This window comes from Coregonus lavaretus (genome assembly GCF_964263955.1).
Source record: "Coregonus lavaretus genome assembly, contig: HAP1_SCAFFOLD_398, whole genome shotgun sequence".
Lineage (NCBI taxonomy): Eukaryota > Metazoa > Chordata > Actinopteri > Salmoniformes > Salmonidae > Coregonus > Coregonus lavaretus.
In genome coordinates this window covers 414,112-425,109 of record NW_028156549.1, presented here as the reverse complement: position 1 = coordinate 425,109, position 10,998 = coordinate 414,112, and the positions used below count along the sequence as shown (strand labels likewise).

The window sequence follows — 10,998 nt, the reverse complement described above, 5'->3', positions numbered from 1 at the left end:
AAATACTACGATTTTTTGGTTCCCACAGAGGGTCAGGAGCTTAAGACATGAATGATGTTATTAAAATGTTTGTTCATAAAAAATAAATGATTTCCCCTCCTCCCACATGGATTACAGACAAGAGGCTAGGTGCGTTCTGACTGTCTTCGTGTGCGGATAAACATGACCATCACTCTCATAAAACTTAAATGAAACATCACTCCTTATGTTTTTTCTCAGCCCAAAACGCTCAATCCCATTTCTACTGTCAAAACAGGTTTTGAAAAGGCTTCTTCCACATCTTTTGGTCCATGTCTGTTTTTCACTCAGTGAAGTGCTACTATCCCCTTGGACTACAGGTTATTGCCGTCATAAGGTGTCCGTCTGTCTGTTGGCTGGACAGTTTCTACCGTTTAGGACCTTTGTGGGTAAAGGTAAAGGTGGGGTATAGCAGCAGCAGTTCCTCTGAAGTCCAGTATCTGCTGGAAGGACACCTGGTGGTACGAGAGGATGAGTGTGGCCAGCCAGCCTGTTGTGCCTCCCCCTCTCCCTCCCTCCCTCCCTCCATTTCTCTCTCTCCATCTGCAGGACTCTTAAGGCTCCTGTGCGGACTGTCTCGGCTCGTGCCCTCCCAAAGCTGGCTATGGTGATTTAAGACACGGTGTGTATGTGTGGATTTGTTTGTGGCCTCTGCCCCACTTCACTGTCCATCCGCCTGCCCTTGGCTCCCCTCCTGGGCAGCGACCACCCCCCCCCTCAGTATGTCTCTGAGTCTGAGTCGTTGAGTTCCTCATCCTTGTAGAAGCCTCCATCGTGGTCGCGGTGGCCGATGTTGTTGAAGCTGCAGTAGGAGCTGTGCTCGCTGCGCAGCACGGGCAGGCTGTCGAAGGTCACACTCTTGGAGGGGCTGGTGGTGTAGTGGTTAATGGCACTGAAGGACAGGCTGGGCGCCGGGTTGCAGGGGGACACGGGCATCATGGTGGCCAGGATCAGCGCCAGGCAGTCCGCCACGTCTTTGTTGGGGGCGCAGGCCAAGGCAGGCGTGTAACCTGAGGGGTTCAAACAGAACAGCAGAGGGTCACTTCAGGAGCATCACCGTTTACTATAACACTTTTGGTGAAAAACATGAAATAACAGCAGGCTAGGAGATACAAAGTTAAGACAATAACCAAGCAGTGGACTAGAGAGAAACAATTGTGGACACATTGAGAAGAGAAGTACAGAAGAAAACGGTGTTAGCGTTATGGATCTTACCATTCTCATCGACTGCGAGCACGCTAGCACCCTTCACTAGTAGCTCCTGAACCACCACCGTCAGACCATTTCTGGCTGCAACGTGTAACGGCCTGAGGAGAAAGTACCGTCAGATTAGCCAGCAGCAAATGAGGATACCTTCCAAATGCCAGACTATTCCCTATATAGTGCACTTCTTCTAATACTTCTGGCCCAATTAATACAGCTGAACCATACGTACGTCTGTAAGGCTGCGTTAGTCGAGTTGATGAGGTTCCTGTCTGTAATCTTCTCCAATATCAACAAAGCACTGGTTTCATGCCCCTTTAAAAACCAGAGTCAAACATGTCAGACCAAAATTTCAACCAGAGAGAGCCAACTGTTCAGATGAACGTCATCTTCATGTGGGGATGCTCACCTTACTGCAGGCCAGATGAAGAGCAGTGTTCTTGACTGCATCCTGCAGGGTGAGCTCTGCTTTGGCACTGCTCACCAACAGCTCTGACACAGACAGAGAAACATAAAGAAACTCAATTAGGAAATGAAGCGACTTATTAAAATGTAAAACAGACATGTTGAACTTAAGCCGGCTGGGCGAGGCAAAGCGGAGGAGAGGGGGCTGCGTACCGACAGCGTTGGTTTGTCCGTTCTCAGCAGCCATCATGAGGGAGGTCTTCCCGGAGGCATCGGGGGAGTTTACCTGGGCGTTGTGGCCTAGCAGCAGCTGAAGACACTCCACGTGGTCCGTGAAAGCCGCCGCATGCAGGGGGGTCCTGGAGAGAGAGGAAACTTATTTCACCGATATCATGTAGGACTGTTATAAACAAGTTTGTTCAATTAACCCTGTTTATACCATAGAAATATAAAATCACTAATAGATGTATTAAAAGTAATCTACAATCCCTCATCCAACCCCAGAGGTCATTTTATTCCCAAGACAACATTATTCTCCAGAAGAAAAGGACTTTGTCATGTGCTGTAGTTACCGGTTCTTGGTGTCAGTGGCGTTGACAATGGCCGGCCCCAGAGTGTCAATCAGCATCTCTGCAGCCCCCTCGTTGTCATTGATCACAGCACAGTGGAGGGGGCTGAACGAGTTGCCCTCGGTGACATATGCTATGACAAAGTCCTGTTTCAGTGTAAGGTCCTCCACTGAGAGTCATAACCCCTAATTCTGTTGTAGTCTTGTTCATTCCCCCACATGGCTCCGTCCACACCAATCGAATGCTTTTCAAGCCACAAGAGGGAGTGAATGAGTGTACACTTCATGGAGGAGAGAACAGAGCTACAGTCCAGTTAGTCAGTACGTACCGTTGTATGTAGGGGTGTAACGATCCATCTACTACATCGATGTATCGATTTATATTCCTATGATCCAACTACATCGATCTGTGCTCGGTGAGTTGGCCTTTTGGACAACATATATCACTCTAACATCGTTTTAAAATGTAATAAATCGATTGTATCGATTCTAGGAAATAACCCATTGGATTTAAGCACGTCAGACTTTATATGGATGTTTTTTCTTAGCACTTTTAATGATAAAGGCTTTAAACATTACTCGATTCAGTCTGCCTATCCGTGACGTCATCGCCCCACGCCAGCAGCAGCGCAAAGGCGCAAAGACAACAAAACATAGCATGGCGGACGACAGAGGAGAAGCCGACGAGCGAGAAATTATCAAGCCACCATTGCGGTCCTTACAAGAAACAGGAATCTAGGAAACTTCACCTGCACTGTCCAGTATCCAGGTATTTATTTCAGTCACACTGGTTGAATTTTTGGCTAAAAGGTTACTGAATCGATTTCAAGTCACTGAATCGTTTCGGATCGTATCGTTCTAAATGAACCAATATCGTCCTTGAATCGTATCGACAACCACGAATCGTGATACAAATCGAATAGTTACACCCCTAGTTGTATGGCCTGCCTAATTCAGGGACATGTTTACGGTGCTGAAGAGAGAAAATCAGAAAATATCTAGTGTTCCGTTAGTCCAGTACGTACCGTTGTAGCAGGCCCAGTGTAGTGGCGTGTAGCCCTGGTTGTCTGTGATGACGGGGAGGGTCTCCACTGACTGGGCGGCGTGTAGGAGTCCCCCCAGCACCCCGATGTGTCCGGATTCCGCCGCCAGGTGGACAGGGGTCCGCCCCTTACAGTCCCGAACCAGGAAGCTGGCGCTGTGCTGCAGCAGGGCCTCCACACACTCTTCATGACCCGTCAACGCCTGGGAGGAAGGGCAGGGAGACAAGAATGGATTTGAATAACTAATAATCAATGATATAATAATGAATCATCAATTATTACAAATGATGTCTGGAGGCAGGTCCCCCTACAGGGATGAATACACCACTACCCATGGACAACTACTTTTCTGAAGATAATATGTATATTTGAGCCTCCCCGTCTCTTTCTGTGTGTGAGCGTATACAGCCAGCTCTCCTCCTCACCCCTCTGTGTAGCGCTGTTCTGCCCCACTTGTCTTTGGCTTCTACGCTGGCTCCCTTGTTGAGTAGTGAGTACACACAGTCTGTGTGTCCGCTCAGCACCGACAGCATCAGAGGGGTTCTGATACACAAGACAACAAGGTCATATTACAAACTGGTAATAACCAGGCTGAGTCCCAAATGGCAACCTATTCCCTATATGGTACACTACTTTTGACCCGAGCCCATAGGGTTCTGGTTTAAAGTAGTGCACCAAGTAGGGCATAGGGTGCCATTTGGGACGTAGAACTAGTGTCAAAATCTCTTTATTTCAGGAATTGTATCCAAAACCCAATTGACTTACTGTCCATTCCCGTCTTGAACGTCCACTGCACTCTGGAGGTCAGCATTTCCAATCAGCAAACGCAAACACTCCGAATGACCGTTGGTAGCTAGAGGAGGATAAACAGAGAGGATATAAGAATGTGAGATGAATGACCGTTGGTAGCTAGAGGAGGATAAACAGAGAGGATATAAGAATGTGAGATGAATGACCGTTGGTAGCTAGAGGAGGATAAACAGAGAGGATATAAGAATGTGAGATGATTGACCGTTGGTAGCTAGAGGAGGATAAACAGAGAGGATATGAGCTGATTGCTGGACGACTATTACCTTCACATGAACAGACAGATTTCTAGAACAGTGGTATTGGTAGATGACATCCTCATGATGTTAACACAGCAGATAATAAAACATTTTGGGGCTGAGGCCCTCGAAGCCTGTCACCTGCTAGCTGTGTACCTGGCTCTGGATAGAAGTCCCCCTGTGCACTGATCTAGGATCAGCTTACCCTCCCCAGATCCTCAGCAATAATGACAAAAAATGACCTTAGATCAGTGTGTAGTGGGCATTTTCACACTATGCTATATAATATCCCTAGAGTGGACATTGGCGTCCTAGCAACATGACCAAACAAATGTCCATCTTGGTAAGGAAAACTTTTGAATTACAGAATCTCTAGGTCTTACGTGATATCCTATGCGTACCTGCAGCGTGGATGGGGGTCCTCTTCAGGGTGAAGTCTTTAACCAGGATGGAGGCTCCCTGGTTGATGAGGACGTCAACACACTCCACATGGCCTTTAAAGGCAGCCAGGTCCAGAGGGGTGCGCCCCTGGCTGTTCCTCACGTCTAGATCCAGCAGAGACTGAACCAGGACCTCCATAGCATGGTGGTGGCCGTGGTACGCCTGAATGGAAACAAACACACAGTCTGAAGCAAATTCCAGTGGTATGCCTGAACAGATATACACTCCTAATATAATCAATGTCCTATAGTAGACCAGTGGTACGCCTGAACAGAAATACACTCTTAATATAATCAATGTCCTATAGTAGACCAGTGGTACGCCTGAACAGAAATACACTCCTAATATAATCAATGTCCTATAGTAGACCAGTGGTACGCCTGAACAGAAATACACTCTTAATATAATCAATGTCCTATAGTAGACCAGTGGTACGCCTGAACAGAAATACACTCTTAATATAATCAATGTCCTATAGTAGACCAGTGGTACGCCTGAACAGAAATACACTCTTAATATAATCAATGTCCTATAGTAGACCAGTGGTACGCCTGAACAGAAATACACTCTTAATATAATCAATGTCCTATAGTAGACCAGTGGTATGCCTGAACAGAAACAGTCCTAGACCCCTAAAGTAGACCAGTGTCTCTCAAATCGGGTGCCCATTTTTTCTCCCGCCCAGCATCAACATCAAAGGTCCCTGTCAAGTGTGAGATTTAGAAACACTACTTCTCCTCTGTTGGAGGTTGATTAACTCAAATGGCAAAATAAGGAAATCATCCTCATCATCACTGTGTCAAAACATCCATGTATTTTACACTAATCAGGAACAGATAGGAACATGGTGTGTGAGTGTCTGGACAATCAACTTTTCGTGGAAAAACAACACCATGCCTGCATCCCAGATAGCACCCTATTTCCCATGTAGTGCAGTACTTTTGATCTGGGCCCATAAGGCTCTGGTCAAAAGTAGTGCACTAAATAGGGAATAGGGTGCCATTTGTCATGTGGCGAGACCCCTACAGGAGCAGGTAGGCTTTACTCACAGCTAAGTGTAGGGGGCTGATGGGAGCTCTGACATCAGAGTCGTTCAGGATGTCTGTCCCTGAGGTTTCCATTAGCTGGGGAAAGACAAGGACGGGCCAGTTTAGACTTGTAACATATTTACTTTGAAGGTTAGTCTAGTAGCATGTTTCATGTTGTAAATCTCAGTGACCAGCCCCTGCAGACATACTGGGGTGTTGCATTCGTATCTTAAACAAGCTAGTGTGAGGAAAAGTAACCAACTGGTACTTACCACATCTAAAGGTGTTTCACTTGCAATCTGGAAAAAGAACATCAAGAGTGACGATGCGGCCACGACAAACATGCAACCACACCTTAAAACCTACTGAATATCAACGTCTGTCCCAAATGGCACCCTATTCCCTATATAGTGCATTACTTTTGACCAGAGCCCTATGGGCCCTACAGCCATTTGGGACGCAGACAAAATGGTCTGTGAATGCAGGGCGTCTAGTCCCCTGTGGTTCTGACTCACCAGCTCCAGACAGAGGCGGTGTCCGTACGCAGACGCGTAATGGACTGCGTTGTAGCCCTGATTGTCCCTGATCCCTGGGTTAGCGTCGTTTCGCAGCAAATATTCCAGACACCTAGAGGTCAGAGGTCAAGAGTTCAATAATCATTATACCAACATCAAGACAGACAGATAAGCAAGCAGAGACACTTTCCCAAAGGAGACGTGGCCAAGCTTTCACACTGCAGATTTTAACACTAGTATGCATTCAAACACGACCAACAACATACTCTAGACTACAATGAAATGTGAAAGGTCATGGCACCACAACATACTCTCCAGACTACAGTGAAATGTGAAAGGTCATGGCACCACAACATACTCTCCAGACTACAGTCAAATGTGAAAGGTCATGGCACCACAACATACTCTCCAGACTACAGTGAAATGTGAAAGGTCATGGCACCACAACATACTCTCCAGACTACAGTGAAATGTGAAAGGTCATGGCACCACAACATACTCTCCAGACTACAGTGAAATGTGAAAGGTCATGGCACCACAACATACTCTCCAGACTACAGTGAAATGTGAAAGGTCATGGCACCACAACATACTCTCCAGACTACAGTGAAATGTGAAAGGTCATGGCACCACAACATACTCTCCAGACTACAGTGAAATGTGAAAGGTCATGGCACCACAACATACTCTCCAGACTACAGTGAAATGTGAAAGGTCATGGCACCACAACATACTCTCCAGACTACAGTGAAATGTGAAAGGTCATGGCACCACAACATACTCTCCAGACTACAGTGAAATGTGAAAGGTCATGGCACCACAACATACTCTCCAGACTACAGTGAAATGTGAAAGGTCATGGCACCACAACACACACAACAGTAAGAGAGGTGTGAGACGTACTTTCCGTCTGTGTCGGAGGCAGCAGCGTAGTGGAGCGGGGTGCAACCCCTTTTATCCAGATCGTTCACACTGGCCCCAGACCCCACCAAGGCAAACAGACACTGGTAGTTACAATTGGCTGCCGCATAATGCAGAGGACTCCTAGAAGAACGCACAGAAACCATTCAACATCAACAACAGAAACAGCTTATTGGAGCTGTATAACATTTACATTTTACATTTATGTCATTTAGCAGACACTCTTATCCAGTGCGACTTACGGTTAAGTGCCTTTCTGCAGGGCACATAGGTTTTTCACCTAGTCGGCTAGGGGATTCGAACCAGCAACCTTTCGGTTACTGACCCAACGCTCTTAACCGCTAGGCTACCCGCCGCCCAATCTTTCCCATAATAATTCCTATATGCCCCTATACTATATTCCCTATTATCATAAAGATCACATATGAAAGTTATTTGATGCCACAGACAGACCTTCCGAAGCTGTCCTTTCTGTTGAAGTCTGCCCCTGTGTTGAGCAGCAGATTCAGACAGTCCAGGTTCCTGGTAACAAGATATCAAGTTCAGAAAGGCTCTCGTACATCTGAGCTATCAGGTGGATGGTAACAAGATATCAAGTTCAGAAAGGCTCTCGTACATCTGAGCTATCAGGTGGATGGTAACAAGATATCAAGTTCAGAAAGGCTCTCGTTCATCTGAGCTATCAGGTGGACGGTAACAAGATATCAAGTTCAGAAAGGCTCTCGTACATCTGAGCTATCAGGTGGATGGTAACAAGATATCAAGTTCAGAAAGGCTCTCGTTCATCTGAGCTATCAGGTGGATGGTAAAAAGATATCAAGTTCAGAAAGGCTCTCGTACATCTGAGCTATCAGGTGGATGGTAACAAGATATCAAGCTCAGAAAGGCTCTCGTACATCTGAGCTATCAGGTGGATGGTAAAAAGATATCAAGTTCAGAAAGGCTCTCGTTCATCTGAGCTATCAGGTGGATGGTAACAATGAGAACCTGAAAGAAAAGAGAAACCCGTACACTGCTCTTGCTAGTATCACTGTTTTTATAATGCTACTAAAAGCAATAATAAAAAGTGATACTAGCAAGAGCAGTTTGCAGGTTTCTCTTCTCTTTCAAGAAGATATAAAGACAATTTAGACCAGAGCGCAAGTCAATACCCCCATGGCATGGAACCACATTATACAGAAATGATACCGCACTAATGATCTATACGATTTTTTAAATAACTCTAAACAATACTGCTAAACCATGTGAAATGTAAGAGTGTGAATATGTGTTTGTTCTTTCTGGTGGCTTTCCAGTTCATGAACTAAATATTCCTTGGTGTAAAGCCTGGACCAGTCCACTCACCCTCCAGCTGCTGCAGCATGTAAACAGGTCCTTCCAAAGTCGTCAGGGGTGTCTATATCAAAGCCTGATGAGAGGAGCTTCCGACAGCAGTCAGAGAACCCACTGAGAGCAGCCAGGTGGAGGGGGAACATCCCATGGACGCCTCGCCTGCAACACATTTTTACATTTTAGACTTTAAGCAGACACTCTTATCCAGAGTGACTTACAGTTGATTCAGCTAAGATTGGAAACAGCACCACATCACAGTCCTCATTAAACCCCACAGCAGATCAACACATCAGCATGCTGCAATGCCCTGTCTATCAACCCCCCACACACCACAATGTGTTGAGCATAGTCTCCAAGCGGCAATTTGGTCAATGACAGAATTGCAGATGCATGTTGCATTATTGCTGGAAACTGTGTGTGTGTGTGTTCTCACTTGGCTGTGTCAGCTCCGTTCGTGATGAGTGTATTGATGAGTAACTCATGGCCGTAGCGAGCAGAGATGTGCAGGGGTGTGTTTCCATTCTTATCTTCACAGTCGATCTCAGCACCTACAGAACACACACACACAAACACACACACACGTCAACCACTTGACCCAAGAGGCATCATGAAGCATCATGTTCAACCACATTGCAAGTAACATTGCTCTGTGCCAGTGAATCATGGTTTGAAGACTAAAGACAATGCTGAAGAGCCTACTGGTTCATATATATTCAGTTGAGAGCATTCACAGCGACTCACCATTCTGGATGATGGCTTGAGATCTGGAGAAGCGTCCGTGGATGGCCGTCATGTGGAGGGGGGTCTTTCCATCTTTACTCTGCAGATAGAAAGACAAAGATGGTTCACACGGCAGTCTGTGCTGCTGACCACAGGCAAAATCAAACACGTATTGGAGGAGCGCTTGATTGCATTTAGTTTGCATTGTTAGGCCTATTCCATTGGTATTTGAATGTAGACCAGGGCCAAATACTAAGCCATGTGCTGCGTCAGTGTGTGCGTCCCAAATGGCACCCTATTCTCTTCATAGTGAACTACTTTTTGAACCAAAGTAGTGTACTTATAAAGGGAACAGGGTGCCATTTGGGACACAGGCAGTGTCACCACGGCTCCTTGCTCTATGGGCCCCTGGTCAAAAGTAGTGCACTACATAGGGAATAGGGTGTTATTTAGTTCAGACACAGTGTTGGTCATCCGGTCTCCTCACCTTGATGTTGACGAGGGCCCCGTTGCCCACCAGCAGCTCCAGGCAGAGCGCCCCATGGCGCGAGGCGGCCGTGAAGTGGAGTGGGGCGAAACCCTTCTCGTTCACCTGGTTCACGTTGGCGCCGCACTCGATCAGCTCATTCACCACCACGTCCTGCCCGTTGTAGCATGCCACGTGGAGGGGGGTGTTACCGTAACCATTGGGCTCATTTATCTGGAGGGAGCAAGGGAGGGAAAAGAGTGGAGAGAGAGAGGGGGGGGGGGGGGGAACAAAACAATACATTCCTGATCAGGTCACTTGGTTCTGAAAACCACCTGGCCCAAAACACTGGCTCCAACCTCCATCTCTTCATTACTTGAAAGGAAATCATTCGCCAACCCACTAGAGCTCTGTATTTTCATTGAGTTGTAATTGAACAGTGACTACACATTTGAATGCGTGTTGACTCACATCCACTCCAAGGTCCAGGAGGTACTTGACTACACTGATCATTCCACTGGAGGCTGCAGAGTGGAGAGGGGTGTAGGCCTTCTTGTCTTTACAGGACACCTCTGATCCATGAGAGGCCAGCAGTTTCACCACCTCAATGTGCCCTATGGTAGAGAGAGAGGGGGAGGGATAAATAGAGAGAGAGAGAGAGAGAGAGAGAGAGAGAGAGAGAGAGAGAGAGAGAGAGAGAAGGGGAGGGAGATAGTAAGGGGGTTAAGAGAGAAACAGAGATACAAACACAGAGAGATAGGCAGAGAGAGGGAGAGATAGATTAGTTTACAGTGGTACACAGCACCATAAGCAACACCTACATCATGTTAGTACAACTGAAAACATCTAATCAACCTACTTAGTACATGATTCTGACATAATAACACACTAGACGTGGCTCATACAGCTGAGCTGTGAGACTAACACACAGTCCATTCATTCATTCATTCATTGGTATAAAGGACATTAGTCAGAATGTAAATGATGTGGTAAACTCATCACCCATGTAAGCAGCCCAGTGGATTGCTCGGCGATCCTTCTTGTCAAAGGCATTAATGTTGGCTCCTCTGGAGAGAAGCAGCCTCACCATCTAACAGGGAGAGGAGAGAGAAACAAAACACAGGTTGAGGAAAACTAAACAGCAAAATCCGCTAAATCTGGCTTCAAAGCCTTCCCTTTAAAATTATATATTTTGTATTCACAATGAATGAAAGATAACATGTAAAGACATGGTACATTTCTCCCCTTTTAGTCCCCCTTTGACCTCCCCCTCCCCCCAGAATGCCTCCAAA

At 46.4% G+C, this 10,998-nt stretch overlaps 1 protein-coding gene across 1 annotated transcript; it reads right to left on the bottom strand.

The window, feature by feature from the left end:
- Positions 1-509: 509 nt before the first annotated feature.
- LOC311126219 (serine/threonine-protein phosphatase 6 regulatory ankyrin repeat subunit A-like) lies at positions 510-10,796 on the bottom strand (the record flags this gene model as incomplete). Its single annotated transcript, XM_084200231.1, has 21 exons — positions 510-1,028; positions 1,234-1,325; positions 1,454-1,536; positions 1,631-1,713; positions 1,840-1,985; positions 2,199-2,364; positions 3,220-3,439; positions 3,663-3,780; positions 4,003-4,090; positions 4,685-4,886; positions 5,774-5,848; positions 6,025-6,051; positions 6,268-6,379; positions 7,171-7,311; positions 7,642-7,710; positions 8,533-8,679; positions 8,954-9,068; positions 9,262-9,340; positions 9,728-9,940; positions 10,178-10,320; positions 10,709-10,796. 21 exons carry the CDS (start codon positions 10,794-10,796, stop codon positions 736-738), a joined length of 2,700 nt encoding a protein of 899 aa, XP_084056357.1. The 3' UTR covers positions 510-735.
- Between the last annotated feature and the right edge of the window lie 202 nt (positions 10,797-10,998).